We start from the raw sequence: 24,212 nt of genomic DNA, 5'->3' as shown, positions 1-24,212 counted from the left end.
AGTAACAGCTCCCAATACATTCTCCTCGACTGCGAGTGTTCACCAAAGACAAGGAAACGATCTGGCGGACAGAGTGAGGAGCAGTTTGCGGCTCTTTGCTGATGATGCTGTGGTTTACGGAAACATGCCGTCGCAGAGTGATTGTAGGAGGATACAAAATGACTTAGACAAAATTTCTAGTTGGTGTGATGAATTGCAGCTAGCTCTAAATGTAGAAATATGTAAGTTAATCCAGATGAATAGGAAAAGCCAACCTCTAATGTGCGACTACAATTTTAGTGGCATGCTGCTTGACACAATCACGTCGATTAAACATCTTGGCGTAACACTGAAAAACGATACGATACGGAACGAGCATGTAAGGACTGTAGAAGGGAAGGCGAATGGTCGGATTCAGTTTAGTGGAAGTATTTTAGAAACGTGTGGTTCACCTGTAAAGAACACCACATATAGAATACTAGTACAACCCTTTCTTGAGTACTGCTCAAGTGTTTGGGATCCACTCCACGTCATATTAAAGGAAGACAGCGAAGGAATTCAGAGGTAGGATTCTAGGTTTATTACCGATAGGTTCGAACAAAACGCAAGTAATACAGAAATACTTCATGAACTCAAATGGCTATCACTGTATGTATGGCGACGTTCTTTTCGAGTAACACTATCGAAAAAATTTGGAGAACTGTCCCTTGATGCTAACTGAAGAACGATTCTACTGCCGGCAACGTACTTGTCGCGTAAGGACCATGAAGATAAGATAAGAGAAATTAGAGCTCGTACGGAGGTATAGAGACAATCGTTTTTCCCTTGCTATATCTGTGAGTGGAAAAAGAAAGGAAATGACAGGTAGTGGTACAATGTATCCTCCGCCACGCTCCGTACGTGGGCTTGCGGAGTATGTATGTATTTGTAAATGTAGGAGTAGACAGTATCAAAACATACTCAATGTAACTGTGAATCTTATAACATAGTTATGTGCTAATCTCTTCTCTTCTTGATGCATATGCACGCAAATATTCCCAGTCAAAATAGGAAATAAGCAAATGCCACACCTATTTTAATCTTACTGGATTGTACTCCAGCCCACACCTTGTCGCTGTCTGCTGTCACTAGTCAAACAAATCGAATGTACTAATCAAGGCACGATGCGACGCGTCGCGACACGGGAAGGGCGATGGTAGCAAAGGTGCGGTGTTTATGCCACATTACTGCCCACATGTATTACACTTTTGTTCTATATTTTAACGAACATTATAGGAAGAGTTTGCTATAGGAGGTTAGAGTATAGGGAGAGTTGGAAGGAGCCCAAGGCAGACTCATCGAACGGTGCACCAGATGGTCACATGGCGTTGGAGCAGCTGGGCGAGCAAAGGCCATATCGTTTTGGAACAGAAAGAGACAGTGGAGATTCACCTACCACGCTGGGCACGAAGAAGCGAATCTTTTATTATTTATATTTACAGTTTAAAAATAAATGTACATCTCCAACGGTGCTGATGGCCTTACTTGCTCTTAGAACTTGTTAAAAATAACTCAAGTATCACTCAGTTTGCTGTGGCTGCCCACTTCAGACATCGTTACGCCTACTGCATCGGCATCCCACTTCACGTCCAACCAACACGTGAAGCCTGCATCACAGGCCGTATATTCACCAGGAAACCCTGCGTCATCTGTGTTGTCAAAACAAATACCTACCGGCGGCTACAACACAAGACAACACAACACCAGGTCTCCACCAACGGCCGCCAGGGACCGCTACCCGTTCGCGGAGCCTGCAGAACAGTTTCGCCAGAGGTCGCAGCTAGTCCAGGAACTACTTTGATACGCCAGGCACGCGATCGCAAATAGTTCTGGCAGATACATCCGCCAAACGGGCTTTATAGGGACGCGCTTCACAAGGAAAGGGCTCCCTGACGCCCTTAGTAAGGCTAACCACTTTGCCTCCTACCTGTCCGATGTGTTTTCCATCCCCGATGATCCCCAGTTCGACTACTCCCTCTTCCCGGATATCCGCGATCGAACTGACACCTCTGTCCCTCCCCTCGCTCCTGGTTTCCAGTACTTGGACAACATTGCACACACGGACCTCAATACTCCTATCACTACACAGGATCTCATTGCTACACTCCGCACAAAACGCAACACCGCTCCTGGTCACGATCGTGTCACCTACCGTCACCTTCGTGAAGCTCCTGTCTCTTTTCTCTCCACCCTGGCCAGGCTCTACAATGTAGTCCTGTCCACCGGTTACTACCCCGACCTGTGGAAAACCTCTCGTATCCTCATGTTCCTTAAACCAGGCAAACCGCCGTCCGCCGTCTCCTCCTACCGTCCCATCAGCCTTACCTCGGTCTTCAGCAAGGTCCTGGAATCTATCCTCACCCGCCGCATCCACCAGCATCTCCGCCAGCACCGTCTCCTTCCCGTTACCCAATGTGGCTTTCGGCCATCCTACTCTTCCGACAATCTTCTCCTTCACCTCACTCATCTCCTTTCCGAACAGCTCAATTCCCGTCGCTCCGCCATCTTCCTCTCTCTTGACCTCGAACGCGCTTATGACCGCGTATGGCATTCCGGTCTCCTCTTCAAGCTCCAAACCTTCGCCCTGCCCATTAACTACGTCCGTCTGATCGGTTCCTTTCTCTCCCGCCGTCCTTCCTATGTCACCATCCATAACACCGATTCCTACACCTTTTTCCCCTCCGCCGGTGTGCCCCAAGGCTCCGTCCTCTCCCCCCTTCTGTACCTGTTGTACACGGCGGACATGCCGCCGCCGTCACCCCCCATCCACCTTCTCCAGTTTGCCGATGACACCGCCTTCCTTGCCCTTGCCCCCACCCTGCAACGCTCTCAACGCCTTCTCCAATCCCATCTTGACCGGTTCACCACTTGGTGCAACCAGTGGTTGCTCAAGGTCAATCCTTCCAAAACCCAGGCGATCATTGTAGGCAAAACCACCCCTTCCTTCCGCCTCCTTGATTTCTATCTCACCGTCTATGGCCGTCCCATCGCCCTCACTCCCACCCTTAAGTACCTTGGCGTCACCCTCGACCGTCGCCTCTCCTGGACTCCCCATCTCCAGACAATCCAAGCCAAGGCACGTTCCCGTCTCCGTCTCCTCAAGCTCCTTTCCGGCCGCACGTGGGGTCTGGACCCCTCCACCATCCTCCATACCTATAAATCCCTCATCCGCCCTATCCTTTGTTATGCCCATCCAGCATGGATCTCCGCTCCCCCTACCTTTTATAAATCCCTCCAAATCCTGGAACGCCATGCTCTCCGCCTCGCCTACCGCATCCGTCTCCCCTCCCCGACACGGATCCTGTATGATCTCATCCCCTTCCCCCACCTCCTCCTTTTTCTTGAAAGGATACGGATCCTGTACACCTCCCGTAAACTTGATCCTCCTCACCCGCTCGTCTCCCCGCTCCTCTCCCACCCCCGCCCGCTGCCGCGCCTGTATTCCCACGTCCCGCCCGGTTTCCATCTCTCCACCCTCCTTACCCTCTCCCAAGGTGGCTTCCGCCGGCTCCCTCTCCCTGATGATGCCCTCCTCCCCTCCATCTACCCCTCCTACCAACTTTGATCCTCCCAACCTCCTCCTGTACTTACTCCTCTGGGCACCCTCCCTCCCTTCTCTCCCTTTTCCCCCTCTTTTTCTCCCGGGCCTCCCCTCCCCTGTCCCTATCCTCCTGTCCCCGTCTCCTAAGCCGTGGCATCCTCTTTTCCTCCCCTCTCCCCCTCCTCACCCCTGTTCCCCTCTTGGCAGGTCTCCGGACTCGCACACGCTGAGCGGACATTCGCGCGCCGGAGATCATCGCCATCAGTGTCTTGTGAGTGCCGTCATGTTCAGTGTTCAGTGTTCCCGTCATACTCCATCGTTCACCTGTGCCATCGCCATCTTCAGTGTTAGTGCATCGTGACAACAGTTTGTAGTGAATTATCGTCGAGTGTGAACGGCTCCGTGTCTGTCTTTATGTGTCTACTGTTTTATTACCCACCGTTATGTCACATTTGTGTATTCTTTCTGTTCTTTCTTAATCTCCTCTACGGCTGAAGAGCGGCGTACCATGCTGCTGACAGCCTGCCTGTTTGTACGGGTTTGAAAATCACAATAAAGAAAAAAAAAAAAAAAGGAAAGGGCAGTTCGACGCACCGCTTGCAAGTATACAGAGCTGCCACACCGGCAGCTACGGCCAGACGCCTCTTCTAGCTGGCCGAGCTCTTGCAACTCGACTTGGTATAGTCTACGAACATCTTGACATTGTAGAATTGATGATTGTGATCTTTCCCCGTGAAGAGTCGGGTCTTTTCTATTATTATTTGTTATTTTATATTTGTAACGATCCGCTGTTGGGACCGAGTATGTTGTTCTTTTGGAGATTGTATTACTGTTTCATTTTGGCGAGTCCAATAAACTGTATTCCGACTTGTGTTTTCCGCATGTCTATACTGCTAGCGCAGATACTTCACAGTTCATCAGGAAGTGCTAATTACAAATATTAGTTGCTGACAGTGCTTATTGATGGAAACGATGGAACAGTCACAAGTGCGACCTGAAAGGGCTGGCGCCAAACTGCTAAAATACACTGAAGCACCAAAGAAGCTGGTACAGGGATGCGTATTCCAATACAAACATATGTAAGCAGGCCCTGCGGTCGGCAACGCATATATAAGACAAGTGTCTGGCGCAGTTGTTACATCGGTTACTGCTGCTACAATGGCAGGCTATCAAGATTTCACCTGCTTGATTCATTGCATTTTTATATTTTCTGCTTTCATCGATTAAATTCAATATCTATTCTGTTACCCATGAGTTTCTACTAGCCCCCTTCTTTTTACCTACTTGATCCTCCGCTGCCTTAGTTATTTTATCTCTCAAAGCTGCCCATTATTCTTCTACTATATTCCTTTCACCTGCTCTTGTCAATCGTTCCCTAACGCTCCCTTGAAACCCTCTACAGCCTTTGGTTCTTTCAGTTTATCCAAGTCACAACTCCTTGAATTCCTGCCTTTTTGCAGTTTCTTCAGTTTTAATCAGCGGTTCGTAACCAATAAATTGTGGGCAGAGTCAACATTTGCCACTGGAAATGTCTTACAATTTAAAATCTGCTTCCTAAATCTTTAACCATTATATAATCAATCTGAAACCTTCCGGTAATTCCAGGTCTCTTCCACATATACAACCTTCTCTCATGACTCTTAAACCAACATTATGCTCTGTGCAAAATTCTACTAGGCGCCTTCCTCTTTCATTCCTTTCCCCCAATCCATATTCACCTACTACTTTTCCTTCTCTTCCTTTTCCTAGAATCGCGTCGACCTATGGCATCCTCGTTCTGTTGATTTATTTCTGAATTCCTTTAAGAACTTTGTGTACCTCAAAGTCTTTAAGTATGCGTGGACTACTGATTTCATCGTTTAATAACTGATTAGTGTAATATTAAGTTTGACCCAGCCACATATTATGGGTGTTAAATGACATGCCAAAAGACTAGCTCCAAGAAAAAAGTTCTCACACTGAGGTCAAGTGAGCGAAATGCTTCACATGTTAAAAGTTAGCAAACATTAGACAGTAAAACACCGAAACTCATACTTTTTGTCTTATATTGAAATCTGGCCTGTTCATAACCCACTGGCTCCTTCATGCTTGTTAACTCTTTATTTCAGAAAATTCTTGTATACTTAATCTGATGGTCAGAATTTGGTTCTTGATTATTGTGTGGTTGTGCCAGAGCTGTGTACACACTAGTCACGTTACAACCACAAACATATCACTTGTTACAACAGGAAAGTCTAAAGTGGATTGTGCTAAGATTTGACGGCGTTAGTACATCAGCTATGCGATAGATGATAGTCCGCAGAATTTCACGCGTCTATTTTTCTAAACAATTCGTTTCCCTATTTTCTGCTGTAGCGTTCACCAATATTGCTGTTTGTAATGCCCGAGAAGTGCTCTTCATTCCATTAACAGTAGAAATCAACAAGATGGCTGGACCTGCATTCACTCGACTATCTCTGGAGCACAAAACAACCTCCGTTATCAACAGCATGTATCATGGAATGCTTTTAACAGACACTCCATCCTGAGTAATGAGAATACGAGTATTCCAGACGCCGCCACTGATCGAATCTTTTAATCAGTTTAACACTGGCCATCCCATACCTCGCTTTCTCTTTCACTTTCCGCCTTTTCTGTCTGCTAGATGAATCTGACTAGCCAAGCAACACTAGTACAAATTCCCGATGGGCATAAAAAACGTACTGGATAAAATATTAGCCACTCCCTTAAAGAAGCACACTGGTAGATTTGTAGCGCAGCAGGTGGTGTAGAACTTGTACCAAATAGTCATGAGACACTCCACTGTTGATGCAAGTCATAACAATGAATTCGTGTGTATTTGCCAGCCAGTTGTATGAAATCAGAACAGTAACATGGGCTGACTCGGAGACGTGATAGAGGGGTAGAACGGTGTTTGGATGTGCTTATGACCACACTGTGAATGATATTTCCCGTTTTGTTGATATTTTAACGCTGACTGTCCATTGTATTTTCAGGTATTGGTGTAACACTTGCAGCCATGTAACACTGTGTAAGTAGAGCGGCTGTACCAGTGTCAGCACAATCTAAGGTGTCATATAGGTCTTCCAGTTTCCATACACACATCCCCCTCTACGACGTCATCGATGACTCATGCGTTGTTGCCATATTTCCGCCCCTGAGTCATCTTCTGACATTACCTGACATCACAGGGCAACTGTCCTATGAGTAAATTGGCGGGAAACTCAAAAACATGGTGATAAATTTAATTTCCATGGTGAAAGAAATTAAAAAGCCAACGTGGAAGATCACGTTCAGTTCTCAGGATGGCGGACCTGAAGACAGCCTCTACGGTCAAATATAATGATCCACGATGGCAGACCTGAAAATAGAAACACAGCCTCTATGACATCGCAGTAGCTCGCTTTGATCTACATTTAACCTTAAAGGTGATCACTTGATCATGAAGGTCACACACATGTCCATCACGTGAATACACGACGTCATCAACCATCTTGAATGCATTATGTAATCAATGACGTTGCACCCATGACGTCATCAATGATCCTGAATGTTGATATCAAGCGGCAGTGGGCAGGAAATTTAAATGTTGAAGATGGCAGTAGTGAGTGGGAAATTTACATATTAAAGATGGCGTTGAGTGGTAATTTAAATTGTAAAGATGGCTAAATATTTTTACAGCCAATGATAGCGCAACATGTTTTTGCATTATGTGTAGTTACACCACAGTAACTTTTCTGGGGAAAAAATCACCAAGCTTTTTCACCTTAACTGTGTAAATTTTTGCCATTCAGCGCACCCGCCCGCCTACCCTCCCACCCACCCACACACAAACACACACACACACACACACACACACACACACACACACACACACACACACACACAAACGCGCACGCGCGCGCGCTCGCGCTCTTTTTGTACAGTTGCTCGCGTGTCCAAAGAAAGTGTAGAAACAACGGCTAGGATGGTTCGGCATCAATAATCCTCCAGGAGTGGGTGCTCTCATTTTTATAATCTCTACTTCCAACCCAATTGTACCGAATACTTCAGAGTATTTCCAGAGCAGCTGCAAACGTGTCTGCACATTCACAGTGATGAAATTCCATATTTCACCATCTCGTCAAGTCCTATCAAGTCTGAGCTTGTCAGCGAGTAAACGTTTGCTGCTTCTTTGCGAAAGGTGCGGCGCGTGGCTACAGTCATCTTATTTCACTCAATAAACTTGAACCCTAGCCGCCATGACAGCTATGCAGCCACCGGGCGCTAGGCTTGTGCCGCCTTCAGCGAGTGCACCTTATTGTGTCTGTAAATGGATGTATGCCGTACCATTTCGGAAACCAAACCCTCTCTTCTGCGTCTGCGCCCTACAGTGTAGCTGCGAAACACACCAAACAGACAACAGTTAATTGTTTTTAATATAAATGTTACGTATGTCATGCTGTCATATTTTAAGTGGTGGAGCAGATACAACTTATAGACAGCATGGAACCTATCAGATTAGAGCATAAATAAAATGTGCTATGTAAGAATAAACGTTCATCTGGTAAGGTCTCAAAACCTGTGACGACCATGTTGTAATATCGCCTCTAAAATTGTGCTTGCGTTTTGAATTCTCATCTGAAATCTAACACAATCTCTCGACATCTGTTCCCAACATCCATTGCCAGTTGTATATATACAAAATGGCTCTGTGCACTATGGGACTTAACATCTATGGTCATCAGTCCCCTAACTAACCTAAGGACAGCACACAACACCCAGTCATCACGAGGCAGAGAAAATCCCTGACCCCGTCGGAAATCGAACCCGGGAACCCGGGCGTGGGAAGCGAGAACGCTACCGCACGACCACGAGCTGCGGACTGTATATATACAAAATTCCACACAATAATTAGTTGAATTGTTTCCAAATCTTTCGTTTGCGAAACGTAGCTGTGTGGAGATTTTTTAATGGTGGAATGTTCTCACGTGTGACATTTCATTCTGCAGTTGAATCTTCAATTAAATTTTTTCAAAGACTTCATCTTTACGTCAGTGACTGTTATAAGTTTTTATTAGACACTACTGAACTTTCAGCCTTAAGCCATTATCAAGTGACATTACGGCTTTAAGCCATGTCAACGTAATGTAAGCTGACACATTTGTATGTCGTTGTCAATCTTGTTAAGTACATTCGTGTCGTTGTTACACAGTGTGAGCACACGTATTCAAACATCGTAAAACAACATAATCTGTAAATGCACATGTTCGTTAACCCATCACTAGTCACATATGCATTAGACCACAGCTGCAAACAGTAGTCTGCAGCTGTGGTCTAATGCATGTGTGACTAGTGATGGATTAACGAACATGTGCATTTATGTTGTTTTACGATGTTCGAATACGTGCGCTCACAATGCGTAACGACGACAGGAATGTATTTAACAGGATTGACAATGACATACAACTAGCTGAAGAGCAGCGCTTAGGCTGCTGTCAGCCCGCCCCTGGTGGGGAATAGAAATGACAATAAAGGGAAAAAAAAGACATACAAATGTGTCAGCTTGCATCACGTTGACATGGCTTAAAGCCGTAATATCACTTGATAATGGCCAAAGGCCGAAATAGTGTCTAATAAAAATTTATAAGTCACTGGCGTAAATATGATGTCCTTCGAAAAGTTTTTTGTGACTGTGAATCCCAGCTACAACAAATGTCTTCAATTAAATATTTTCGGCAGCTATTATTGTAAATTTCAGGCGATAATTGACGCTTCTCGAAGTTCTTCTTCAATGGACATTATTTCATTAACATACACTTTGTGATCAGAAGTAACCCGACACCCCCCAAAACATACCTTTTTCATATTAGGTGCATTGTGCTGCCACCTACTGCCAGGTACTCCATATCAGCAACCTCAGTAGTCATGAGACATCGTGAAAGAGCAGAATGGGGCACTCCGCGGAACCCACGGACTTCGAACGTGATCTGGTGATGTGTGTCACTTGTGTCATACATCTGTACGAGAGATTTCCACACTCATAAACATTCTTAGGTCCACTGTTTCCATTTTGATAGCGAAGTGGAAACGTGAACGGACACGTACACCACAAAAGAATACAGGCCGACCTCATTTGTTGACTGACAGAGACCGCCGACAGGTGAAGAGGGTCGTAATGTGTAATAGGCAGACATCTGTCCAGATCATCACACAGGAATTCCAAACTGCATCAGGATCCACTGCAAGTGTTATGACAGTTCGGCGGGAGGTGAGAAAACTTTGATGTCATGGTCGAGCGGCTGCTCATAAGCCACACATCACGCCAGTAAATGCCAAACGACGCCTTGCTTGGTGTAAGGAGCGTAAACATTAACGACTGAACAGAGGAAAAACGTTTTGTAGAGTGACGAATCACGGTACACAATGTGGCAATCCGATGGCAGGGTGTGGGTATGGCGAATGCCCGGTGAACATCATCTGCCAGCGTGTGTAGTGCCAAAAGTACAATACGGAGGCTGTGGTGTTATGGTGTGGTCGTGTTTTTCATGGAGGGGGCTTCCACTGCTTGTTGTTTTGCGTGGCACTAACACAGCACAGGCCTACATTGATGTTTTAAGCACCTTCTTGCTTCCCACTGTTGAAGAGCAGTTCGGGAATAGCGATTGCGTCTTTGAACACGATCGAGCACCAGTTGATAGTGCACGGCCTGTGGCGGAGTGGTTACACGACAATCAAATATCTGCAATTGGACTGGCCTGCACAGAGTCCTGACCTGAATCCTATAGAACATCTTTATGATGTTTTGGAACGCCGACTTCTTACCAAGCATCACCGACCGACATGGGTACCTCTCGTCAGTGCAGCACTCTGTGACGAATGGCCTGCCATTCCCCAAGAAACCTTCCAGCACCTGATTGAACGTATGGTTACGAGAGTGGAGGCTGTCATCAAGGCTAAGGGTGGGCCAACACCATATTGAATTCCAGCATTACCGATGGAGGGCGCCACGATCTTGTAAGTCATTTTCAGCCAGGTGTCCCGATACTTTTGATCACATAGTGTATGAAGTAGTTCCTGCCACCTCCTAAGCTAGCAAGAAAACCAATCTCTCCACCAATTAATTTGTGTTATTCCAGTAAGCAAAATCGATATGCGCTGTTAATTCATTGGAGACTGTCTTCCAATTGCGAAAAGCAATTGTGGTTTCATCCCCCCTCAATAATGATCCAACAGTTTTAAGTAATGCAACCTTAACGATATGCTTATGTCAATGGCCTCTGTTCGAACTGACTTGTTTACAGGGGTGATATCTTTCTTTTGAGCGTTGGTAGCCTTCAGAATTTTACCAAAATTTGATGATCTCGTCTTGTGTAACTCTTTTTAGGAGGTTTAATTTTAATCAGTATATTATATAATTCTTTCATTCCCAGGTATCGACATTGTGAAATATCAGATCATCTCAGTCGACATCTACCAATGCATCACCAATCAGCCGAATTTTACAATCGGTTTAAATCTGATACTATATACAGTACCATGTGTTTTGTCTGTTGCCTCAACAAAAAATGATGCAGCTAGTTTGCCCCCTTGTATATGCTGTAATTTTCTTTCCTGACTCTTTTTCATCATCATCATCAGCAGCAGCAGCAGCATAATCTTCCACGTTGTATTCATCATCATCTCCTCCTCCTTCTCCTCCTCCTCCTCCTCCTCCACCTCCATCTTCTGGCTTCATAAATACATTTCTTTCTTTGGCTTCATCTTGGTCTATCTTCTCCTTTCTGAATTGTTGCTCCAGTCTCTGTAGCGGTCGAGAAACGGGTTTGAATACGTTTTACAACACAGAGTCAGCTTGAGTTTGACTTTCTTGCAGCAAAGCCAGTGTCCTGCGACGCGAATACTTCGTCCGGTTTTCAACACCCGACTTTTGAGAGTAATCTTCCGTCCAGTGGAATTCAAAGACATTTTGATAAGAACAATGCTCAATCACAGCTGGACCGATTGGAAGCAAACGTCTCAAGTTAAACCGCTCCTCACAGCTTTAGGCGTTAGACGTTGTGCCTTAGGCATTATACTTTGGCTTTATGCGTTATATGTCAGGCATTATACGTTCAGCACACTGCTGAGGCCTGGGTTTAGATCTAGAGGTCCAAGCTTCATGTCCCAATGAGAACATTTTTGCTATGGCATTGAACCCACGACTTCCTCAAGACAGTGAATAGTTAAAAAAAACGAAACAATAATTAATTCGGCAAACATCTCAGTTTTGCACTAGTGATATTAATAAGATAACGCCTGTTACTTAAATCATCATGTTTGGTAATAATCAGAAAATTGTGTGCATTCTCTTCCCATTCTTGTTTACACATTTTTGGAATGCATTAATAGTCGTATCTGGATTGAATGATTGCTGAAAATATGTCTCAAATTAATTTAGTATTGTTTGAAAATGGTAATCACATTAGCGTTGTCTCTCATCAGTTGCCTCGGAATGTTGCTGTATGTTATGCACAGATAGAAGCTGTCTACACCATAATGGCGATTAATCGAAAAGTAAGCCTTCATATGTTCTTGCTTATTACAAGCAATATTGTCGAAAACAAAAATCCAAAACGGTCGCGCTTCTTCGGGCGAGATGACATCTTCTGTGCTCGAAAATGTGAAACATACAATATTCTATTTTTCAAACACTTGTCCTCCAAATTTATATTTATATTACTAAAGCGATTTGGAATATGAGTATGTATCTTAAATGTGAGATCATTTTCATGAAGGATAAGGTTCATGATCACATTCGTTTTTCCGCAGTTGGATGGACGATATATAATGCATCCAATTTTGTCTGGAGATAGATCGGCATGTTTGCGATTTTGTGTCTGTAACTCACTTTCGTCAGTAGTAGGATTGATGGGTAGTTGAAGTGCGTGCTTTGTGAATCGTACCTTCGTATACACTAAAGATTTTTCTGCATTGTAACAATTTATAAGAGCATTGCATCACTCGTGAGTTGATGAATAAGAAGGGGAAGGGAAAGTAAGGTGGATCTCTCCTTAATTGTGTTAGTAACTACTTACCTGTAGAACTACTCATACCTGCCTACTCATGCTGCGTGCCAGAAACAAAGCTGATGGAACAGTAAATAGAGGAGATGTTGGAATCAGTCAATAAAATGCAGCATGCAGGGACCATGATATGGATTATGCAGTGTACCGATACAGTTTGTCAGACAGATATCGAGTGGATCAGATTCTGGCTGGAAGACTTGGCATAGAAGTGAAGGCGAAATACGCCAACCTCAGTGAAAAATTAGCTGCTTGATAGTGACTGGTGCACTGAAAGCTGAAGTTAAAATGGGTATGGGTATGAAAAAGATTACGAAGAAGAAGAAGATGATAAGGAAGAAGAAGAATACAGAGAATGAATATAATGAACAGAACATATGAAACAGTTGGAACTAGTATAAAGTGTATGAAGCCAGGCAGTAATGGCATAGCAGCTGTGAAAGTCGCTCGTAAAATGCTTCACAAGTTGCTCCAGTAGAAAAATTGCTCGACAGGGAGCATATGATACCCCTTCCCGCAACGGATAGAATATCACCTCCCATTACAATATCTGCTACATTATCTGCATTTGAAGGAATGGGAGGAGGTGCAGCAGGAGTCATTAAAGCTGTAAATGAAGTGAAAGCTGCTAGCAGACAAACAGCTAAGATGCAAAGACACAATCATACAGTGGAAGTAATAGCATTTCTTGAAGGGAAGTTCTTGTATTTAGGACCATATAGGAAAAACGGCTGTGGTCTATATTTAAGGCAAAAAAAGTTCACCTTCAGCAGTCTTCCAACTAAAACACAAATACTGACACAGAAAATTAGGCTAATAAACTGGAGATATCACATTTTAGAGGTATTTTTTGAGAGATACTTAACCCAAACCATCTACAAAAGACGAGAGTGCGATTGTTAATCTCCAGACTGAAAATTAACGTTTCACATTGGGTATTTTACAAGAAAAGGGGTAATGTTGTATGTTATCTTGATAGCTTCGGCAGCTTAGTGCCTCCACTAGAAATAGTGCGGTATTTCAAAAATTATACAATAAAGTAAAACTGCAGCACGTTTCTATCATCCACAAGTCACAGCTATGGTCACTTTTGTTTAAAGTTTCTAAACTCCAGATAAATTAGCGAGTTTTGTAGCACATACTGACAGTATCACAAAGGAATTCATCGAGCTTGGTGTGACGTTTAGCCTGTAGGGTAAAAACTCTGTTGTAACTGCTGCTTTTAACCCGACGCTAAATTTATCTCAGGATGCATACGAAATTATCTTAACTTCTTTATCTACAGTTTCGTACCGAATATTACATCGAGGAAAAAAACTTCTACTTCCATAATTAAATATGCGATGAGAAAAAATCTGAAAAGAGTCAATTTAAAACATCGAACTTATGCAATTAATGACAGTAATTCTAACTTTGGTGAGGGAGATAGTCATACAACATCAAGAATGAACGCGCACATAATGCAGAGGAAAAGAAGAAAATCAATGTAAAAATTAAGATCAGTTACAATAATATACTCAAACGATGCATGATGAAGAGTAACGTATATGTTCATTTCGCGTGGGCTATTGATATGGACTCCGTTTCAGTTTTTGAGAGAGATGTAACTGAAAAAGGGACCTTGAAGACAGCAGGAAGTCCAGTAAATATTCAGAACGTTAACGTTCCATGCTTTGACTGTAACATTTCTGGAGATTCATTCCACAATGCAGTTCGTACAAATAAATCAGTTGCGGCCGGCAGTACCATTTGGATATGAGGTTGTGAAACACTAAATCGACCCATTTACATGACAGTCGTGATAGGATACGTTTCAGAATAAAGTGTGTCAATCAGAGATCAAGATGGAAATCTTGTGGATTTAGACGGTAAACAAATAACTGTTTGAGTACACATAAGGGAACGTAATGGACATCGTATTCAGAAATAATGTTATGATTGAAGAGAAAAAAGAATACAAGGAAGATGGAGAAGAAGAAGAAACAGAGAAAATGAATAATGTGCTGACTTCTCAAAATTGTCAAATACTATCATCATTAGGGATCAGATTGCTATGATACCAACATTATTCACTGTGAGCTCTCATTCGACGCTGAAGTGACTGAAGAAGATGCTGATGATGAATCACACAATGAATGTCAGAGACTAAATTGTTACTGATAGTTCTATAACTAGAGCCGAATATCATAAATACAAACCATTGCGTCAAGCAGTTTACACACACAACAGTTTTGTATCTATTGTGGTACAAAATGAAGACACTTACTTACTTCATGCCAGAGCTGTCTATATATTGAAGGAAGACTTCCCAGTGAAGAATGGGGCTGAAAGCTACTGATATTGATTTAAATAAAAACTGCGTACTTAACTTGCGTTCAGAAATCAATGTGTTTGGAATACCCAAATTTTTGATCATCTGCACAATCCAGGAACTGCAATGCTAATGAAAGGATATGCGTCTTTTACACCAAATGACGGAGTCACATTGCAAAAGGTTGATTGTGAACAAGAAATGAACTAAAAGAATTGGTTCGTGCTGATGGACGTTTTGGTTTCTGTATCCTGCTCAGTACTGTACTCCAGAGGATTATAGGAAGATTATTTTAAACGCTCGCCATGAACTTGTACTGATTCACAGCAGACAGGACAGTAATTAAATTATCTCAGTTAATGTAGAGATGAAGTCCAAACTGTGTTCGAGAAAATGTACTGGGGAATTCCGGAAGAAAGTGTGTCTGAGAAAGAGCAAACATCGCCATGCAACATCTAAAAAATGATCTAATCTTCTCTCTACCATTCCGTCATTGAGATTTAATTGAGTGTATAGAACCAGAAATTAGTACTAGGACGTGGCAAGCTAAATTCAGTACAGCGCTCTAAATAGCAAGATACGTAATTTTAGCTTTCCAGCCAAACAGGATTTTGATTACAACCCATTTCAGCCTATTCGACGCAGCGGACATAACAAAGTTGAAGGTATACTCGTCTAGATATCCTGAACAGAGCTATTCACTTTATTTCAGCACAAAAAATAATGCACAAACTAGTAAAATGTTTTGCTGTTTTCGGTTGTTGTATAATCGAGAGACAGGACTAAGGAGAAATCCACTCATGAGTCGCACACAATTCCAGAAATGCCCCACGTATTTCACCGATCATTCGCATCAAGATGATGAAGCACTGAAAACGTCTGTCATTGATATGAGGATTGAAATGCAAACAAAAAACACCATTCCCAAAAATATGATAGCATACTGCCTGGTTATTCACTACTTAGTTATAGAAATCACACCAGCAACCTGCTGTGTAACACATATATGTATGAGGTTTAATGATTTTTATATGAAAGGAATCTCGCAGTTTCTCAACATGAGGTGATTTAATGATGATGTATGTAAGAACCATTTAAAAACTACAACAGATCAGTAGCTGCTGGACATTTTGCTGAAACTAAGGATGAAAAAGAAGCCTTTTCAAAGCTTAGTATTCTTTTTTGTTAGCATTAAATGGCTTATTGTCATTTTTTTGTTCAGGACCACGGATTCCGCATTACAGACGCTCTATTTGTTCAGAAGGAACTTGTATTTCCGATGTTGGGTGGTGCCCGAAGTTAACTAATTGCTTCTGGTCGTTTTATTCTACAGTGGGCGACGCCCTAATGCGAGATGGATCTAACTTCCACAAAATGGTTGACAGCAATTCAGCGCCACGACAGTAGAGGCTCAGCTACTATACCTTTGGAGACACGCTGAATGGTATACGCTCAGTAATTGCACCAGAGACACAAGTCTTCCTGACAGGCTTGGAAAAAGTGAAGCGGAATTAAAGACTTGTTAACACAATATGACATACGTAATATTGGGGACAAGCGGTGTCCCTTACTTCCTGCTCTGACACTGATAATGGGTTTTAACAAATGCGAACCAGCGACTTCAGAGTTAAATGTAAGATTGTTGATACAGTGGTGGCGTAACTGCCACTTGAGAGATCTCCAAGATGACACCAATGGGTGAAATGGACCATGTTTTAAACAATGAAAGAAATGCGGTGTGTTTTATATTAAAATTTATGTCTTGAAGTCAATGACGTTGTTGATGAACAAAAAAAATATTTTTTTTAATAACAAAATTTGTATATCCTTTATTTTAACGTTACCTCCTCTTCAGTACTATATATAGAGAACCACTTTACTGCAGATGCAACATTTCAGCGAGAGTTTGCTGACTTCATTGTAATCAACATCAAAGCTGGAATAGTTGAAGCACTCCATCACTCAGCATACAAAGTTTTGTGGTAGGAGAACGGTTACCACAAAAGGAACTGATAACCTTCATTAGGCCGATTTGGTTGACTTAATATCGTATTTCAAATAACATTCACTTTATAAATAAAGGGCGACAACTATTGAACTATATGAAATAAAATCGTGATAACGTCTGAACGGTTTGCGTTAGGACGTTAAAAACTGCACGGTTGGCCGCCGGGCATGGTGGGAATTAGTATGCGCATGCACATGCGCACCCACCTTGTTGTTGTCGGCCCACTTTCATTTGGATGGGTTCGACAGTAAGCAAAACTGGCGCATTTGGGGGACTGAGAATCCGCATTTCGCGATCGAGAAATCTCTTCACCCTTTACAGGTTACTCTGTGGTGTGGAATGTCCAGTCACGGAATAATCGGTGTGATATTCCTTGATGGCAAGGTCAGCACCGAACGATACATGAAGGATTTGGAAGACGATTTCATCCCCATTATCCAAAGTGACCCTGATTTCGACGAGATGTGGTTCATGTGAGACGTAGATCGACCCCATCGAAGGAGGAGAGTGTTTAATGTTCTTGAGGAACAGTTTAGGGACCGCTTTCTGGCTCTGGGGTACCAAGAGGCTACTGGCATGTACCTCGATTGGCCGCCATATTCTCCGGACCTGAACACATGTGGCTCCTTTTTGTGGGGACGTATTAAATACAACGTCTACAGCAATAACCCCAAAACCATTTATGAGCATAAAACAGCTATTCAGGAGGTCATCGACAGCACCGATCCAGAATTTCGCTATTCGTCTGCGCCACATCATCGCCAATTATGGTAGACATATCGCGGCATGTCATAACCTAAATCCTAATATCTGTAGTGACGTTTACATATTGAATAAAGTGTGTGCATGCCGTAGTTTGTAACTAATTTACTTTTTTTTCTTGTAGTTCAGTAATTGTCACCCTGTATTTTTAATAGTAACTGACGTGTACTCCAAATACGCATGGGTCGCTGCTCTGAAGAGTAAAACTGGTACTAAGGTCCAGATTCGTTTAGAAAAATATGCAAAAAAAAGTAGTAGAACCACGAAACATTCACAAACAGACTTAGGTAATTTTATAATACTCATCTCTAGAGGCTAATGGAAAAACGTAAAATAAATCACTACTCACCAATTTCTAACTTGAAAGCTTCAATTGAGGAACGATTCAACTGAACTCTGAAAGGAAAGATTTTTAAACGTTTCACTGCAGAGGATTGTTTCAGGTGAATTGATATAGTGCAAGATCTAGTCAATCAGCGTAATCACACAACACATACAACAATTAATATGGAACCTAATGACATGAAAGATAATTCTTTTGTCTGCTGCGTATAATCAGAGCAACATGACAGATCCACGAAAAGCTAAATACAAAGTCGGCAGTTTTGTTAGAATTGCTAAACTTAAGTCGGCTTTCGTGACAGCCTTCACTCCAAACTGGCCTGCTGAGATATTTAAAATTCGAGCAGGTCATGAAACGAACCTCATAACGTATCTGCTAGAAATTTACGTGTTCCGACCTGTAGCAGGCGGTTTCTACAGCTCAGAACTACAAAAGACCAAACACCCCACCACTCTACCTATCTAGTTGCAAAAGTATAAGAAGAAAAGGAAACAATGCTTTCGCAAAGACACACAATTTCTGAAATTCTTTGTAACATAGTGTACGTGTACGGAGTGTTGCAAACATGTAAACACGGGTAACGTGTCTTTTAATTTTGCTGTGTGTGCCGAATGGTGCGGCGCATATGTAACAGCTGTTAATGTTCAGCTGGTTTCTTAACAGTGCAGGATATGTCGAAGTAAATTATGCAGTGCGCACAGCACTGCAGCTGACAGAAGAGAGAGTTGCTGACAGCAGTAGTCGGAGTGAATCGGATGTTACTGCCACGTGCCAGGGCCACAGCCGCGAACCTGGCTCCCTACGAGTCCCTTTCAAAGGCAAAGCGGCAGCCACGCGCTAATGTTCATCTCGTGCGTGCAATGCGGCGTACTGCCGTGCGCGTCGGATTTCAAAGCCACGTGCTTCCTTTGTGCGGATGGCTCGTCGCCATTTGGTCTGGCTACTCACAGAAATATACGTAAGCTATATGTTACTATATAGAAACTGGCAGTTGCATCATGAACATGGCTGAGAGAACTGTGTGCTGAATGAAGCTTACGTAAGTTTTTTCACCCAAAGAAGCTGCTGTAGTATAATTAAATCTAACATAAAAATACTGCAGTGTCATTTGCTGTAAAAATATCTAGCCCTCTTTATTACTTAAATTTCCCACCCACCGTCATCTTGACGACTTCATACGTTCAAGGTTACCGATGATGTCATGTGGGCAACATGACTGAAGACATCATACCTTCACAGTTATTGACGGTAATATGTGTGTGTATAATGGACACATGTACGACCCTCATGATCACATGCTCATCTTGAAGATCAAAGGAAGATCAAAGTGTCGTGCGCAGTAGTTATCACAATACAAGATGGCGTTGCAAGATGATGGACCTGGAGATACGAGTTCTATGACTTCACAATCCAAGATAGCTGAGCTGGAGGTATGAGCACAGTCTCCGTGGGTGCCAGATAGTGGGCCTGGAGAAACGAGGACAGCCTCTATGATGTCACAGTCCAAGATGGTGATCCAAGACGGTGTTCTTCAGGATACGAGCACAATTTTTAGACCTTTCATATATATATAGCTTATATCCTAAGATGACAATCCTAAAGATGTAGGTATAGGCTGCATGATCGTCAGATTTCACGTGTTCTACGTTTAGAATCGCACTTTAAGTATAAAATGGTGCTAAATTCAAAATCATTGGCTTTCCCCACTCCTATGACTTTAGAGTTCACCTGTGGTAAGAACACTCTTGTTCTAAGTTTAAAACTGCGTGTAGTAGAGATACGATGGGAACAACTGAATATTTATTTCAAATAAAAATGTAGGGAAACTCCCTTTCCCTGGTTGTTATGTTCACGAGTGTTGCACAGCTCCACACTCTGCCACACTGGGCCAGGGTTACACTGACCCCAGCGCCACAGGCCACAGTGCCATCACCACTACACTATCCAAAAACCAAAGACTAGTTCCGATTCCCCTAATAAGCACAATTATGTCTTAGTTCCTCTTGAAAAACGCTGAGAAATTCAAAATTGTCATAAGCTTAAAATGATGTTTGTGTAAAATTGTCCACACATATATTCTGCAGGGAAATTAAAAAACTGAAACGTACTAGTGGAAGAATTTGTACAAATGGATCAGGACCATATAAAAAAAGTTTCAGCTCCCATGTTTTCAGCATTCACGACCAAACTACACTCCTGGAAATGTAAAAAAGAACACATTGACACCGGTGTGTCAGACCCACCATACTTGCTCCGGACACTGCGAGAGGGCTGTACAAGCAATGATCACACGCACGGCACAGCGGACACACCAGGAATCGCGGTGTTGGCCGTCGAATGGCGCTAGCTGCGCAGCATTTGTGCACCGCCGCCGTCAGTGTCAGCCAGTTTGCCGTGGCATACGGAGCTCCATCGCAGTCTTTAACACTGGTAGCATGCCGCGACAGCGTGGACGTGAACCGTATGTGCAGTTGACGGACTTTGAGCGAGGGCGTATAGTGGGCATGCGGGAGGCCGGGTGGACGTACCGCCGAATTGCTCAACACGTGGGGCGTGATGTCTCCACAGTACATCGATGTTGTCGCCAGTGGTCGGCGGAAGGTGCACGTGCCCGTCGACCTGGGACCGGACCGCAGCGACGCACGTATGCACGCCAAGACCGTAGGATCCTACGCAGTGCCGTAGGGTGGTGGTGGTGGTTAGTGTTTAACGTCCCGTCGACAACGAGGTCATTAGAGACGGAGCGCAAGCTCGGGTTAGGGAAGGATTGGGAAGGAAATCGGCCGTGCCCTTTCAAAGGAACCATCCCGGCATTTGCCTGAAACGATTTAGGGAAATCACGGAAAACCTAAATCTGGATGGCCGGAGACGGGATTGAACCGTCGTCCTCCCGAATGCGAGTCCAGTGTGCTAACCACTGCGCCACCTCGCTCGGTAGTGCCGTAGGGGACCGCACCGCCACTTCCCAGCAAATTAGGGACAGTGTTGCTCCTGGAGTATCGGCGAGGACCATTCGCAACCGTCTCCATGAAGCTGGGCTACGGTCCCGCACACCGTTAGGCCGTCTTCCGCTCACGCCCCAACATCGTGCAGCCCGCCTCCAGTGGTGTCGCGACAGGCGTGAATGGAGGGACGAATGGAGACGTGTCGTCTTCAGCGATGAGAGTCGCTTCTGCCTTGGTGCCAATGATGGTCGTATGCGTGTTTGGCGCCGTGCAGGTGAGCGCCACAATCAGGACTGCATACGACCGAGGCACACAGTGCCAACACCCGGCATCATGGTGTGGGGAGCGATCTCCTACACTGGCCGTACACCACTGGTGATCGTCGAGGGGACACTGAATAGTGCACGGTACATCCAAACCGTCATCGAACCCATCGTTCTACCATTCCTAGACAGGCAAGGGAACTTGCTGTTCCAACAGGACAATGCACGTCCGCATGTATCCCGTGCCACCCAACGTGCTCTAGAAGGTGTACGTGAACTACCCTGGCCAGCAAGATCTCCGGATCTGTCCCCCATTGAGCATGTTTGGGACTGGATGAAGCGTCGCCTCACGCGGTGTGCACGTCCAGCACGAACGCTGGTCCAACTGAGGCGCCAGGTGGAAATGGCATGGCAAGCCGTTCCACAGGACTACATCCAGCATCTCTACGATCGTCTCCATGGGAGAATAGCAGCCTGCATTGCTGCGAAAGGTGGATATACACTGTACTAGTGCCGACATTGTGCGTGCTCTGTTGCCTGTGTCTATGTGCCTGTGGTTCTGTCAGTGTGATCATGTGATGTATCTGACCCCAGGAATGTGTCAATAAAGTTTCCCCTTCCTGGGACAATGAATTCACGGTGTTCTTATTTCAATTTCCAGGAGTGTATTAATATGTAGGTGGAGTGGCAGTTATTAGACAAATATGTCTCATCAATACCGTAGCTACTAGTCCCATCAGAAACGTTTGAAGTTATACAGGATAATGACGTGATGATCTTAAAAACTTTCGAGGATCACAGAGAAGGGCAAATGTATCAATTTGAGGGAAGAGACCTTGATCCAAGAACGACTGAGTCGAAAGTCATAAGCGAAATTTTTCTGATACTGCTGTCTGTGAAAGACATATACTGGTACTATTGTCGACGCGGTTGAATGGTACGCAACTTTCAGAGGTGCAAGCATGGATCAAAACAGATGGAAAAATATCTAGTAAACGAGGGCTCTAAAATGCATACCCCAAGAGCTATGAGCACTTGTTAGTATTCATCACTGTAACAGACATATCTTCTGCTGTAAGTTTTATTTCCATATTTTTTGAGGTGATACTATAGACCAAAACAAGAAAAAACTCACAGTAAATATGAGCTCCAAAATGCACACCTTAAGAGCTATTGGCGATTGTCCAACAGAGGATGCGTATCACAGTGCCAAAGATAGACAAGTGCTCATACCTCTTAAGGTATGCATTTTATAGTTAATGTTTACCATACATATTCATCTTGCTTTAGTCCATACTACCACGTCTAAGAGTTGCCTATCCTGAAATTTTAGCAACAAAAGTACCAATACATGTTTTCCAGTTCGGAAGTATCAGAACGATTTTCGTTTATAGCTTTCAACACAGTCTTGTCTGGACCAGGGTCCCTTGCCCCACGTTGGTACCTTTATCCTTATACATCATTCCTAAGAGTTTGCAACATCGACATAGATTCACTCTGATTCGTCAGACATGTGTCAAATGCATTTGAGAACGAAAAACGTTTATACTTATTTACAAGTCAAATCGTAACAATCAAGAACGTTGCTAACACAGATGACGAAAAGAACGATATTTTACGAATTTGGTAGTCTGTAGCATAGATATGTGCAGCATTTGAACCTGAAAAACTAAAAGCAGCAGTAGAGTTAAGACTCCAACAACCCTGCATGTATGGGAGCTGAACACAGCGTGCCATCTCTTTTTAAACACACTGAACAGACATGAGGCACGCAGTCCATCCCCATCGACCGCAGGCACCCGGCGACATTACTTATGGCTAGTAGCACACTCTGTCACCTGATGCATGCATCAGAGTGTGCTGTCATATACGCATTTGTCTATTTCCCAACTTACATACAGATGTGGTCTACTCATTTTAGTTTACCATGAACATGAACCAGGGGGCACATCATCCCATACAATCCACATCTGACAATAACTCAGTCACCCTATTGCAACTTAATTGGCTCACATAATGTTAATCCCGTAGAAAATGTGTGAATACATCATAGCAGTCAAAATCTTCGTAGTTTGGTAACTCAGTGGGATCTAATCATCAATGACTGTCTTCAGCTGGATACAGCACAGCTGATGAAACTTGCAGATTTTCCTCTTCATGACATTTAGCTAACTACAAATGGCCTTTTGACTTTTTGGGAAGAGGCACTAGGATATAATTCCGAAATTTATTGTGCTGCTCTAAAATATCTCATAAGACCCATCCAGCACACAAAAATCGTGGGATGTTGAGTTCTAGCATGCCTTGGTGCACGATAAATCTAGGCCACAAACTGACACAAGCACACATACTTGCTTCATAACTTCAACTCCAAATTCATTATTCATACTCCTGTAGTGAAAAAATTGCTTTGTGACACTCGTTTATCGCACCCGCTGACCTGTTGTTTGTTCGACATATATTACTCAAGATTTTATTCTCTTTGAATTGTGTGTAGGAGCTTACGTGACTGCATTACCTGTAGTTTTCTCTTTTTCATATAACATTAGGTCATGGAGAGAATGTGTCATGCCTTAAACACTGCCTGCACTGTCGAATACCTGGTCACAAGCCATAACACGGCAAAAGCCATTGTTCCTCAGAGCAACAATAAGGCACTGTCGCCGTACTTCTTGTAACTGGTAACATGATGTTAATGTAATTGGATTCAGATATTTAAGTGATGTTGTAGGGACTTTGTTAGTGCAACTTCTAAGATATAAAAGGTTATGGTTTTCTGGCATTTGGTGGCGATTATTCACATCTACTTATGTATTAATGAAAAGTCGTTTACTAATTTATTGGGAAAAAGAAGAACATTTTTTATCAAGTAATATACACTCCTGGAAGATGAAATAAGAACACCGTGAATTCATTGTCCCAGGAAGGGGAAACTTTATTGACACATTCCTGGGGTCAGATACATCACATGATCACA

The 24,212-nt window shown here is 43.4% G+C and overlaps 1 protein-coding gene across 1 annotated transcript in view; it reads right to left on the bottom strand.

The window, feature by feature from the left end:
• Positions 1-11,096: 11,096 nt before the first annotated feature.
• The window catches only part of LOC126471005 (uncharacterized), a 39,796-nt gene continuing 26,680 nt past the window's right edge, over positions 11,097-24,212 (bottom strand). The window contains exon 2 of the mRNA XM_050099059.1: positions 11,097-11,342. Coding sequence (XP_049955016.1) covers positions 11,097-11,342 — 246 coding nt within the window. The remainder of the gene's footprint in view (positions 11,343-24,212) is intronic.

This window comes from Schistocerca serialis, chromosome 3, assembly GCF_023864345.2.
Source record: "Schistocerca serialis cubense isolate TAMUIC-IGC-003099 chromosome 3, iqSchSeri2.2, whole genome shotgun sequence".
Lineage (NCBI taxonomy): Eukaryota > Metazoa > Arthropoda > Insecta > Orthoptera > Acrididae > Schistocerca > Schistocerca serialis.
The sequence above is the reverse complement of the archived record's forward strand: the minus strand, read 5'-3'. Positions and strand labels throughout refer to the sequence as shown.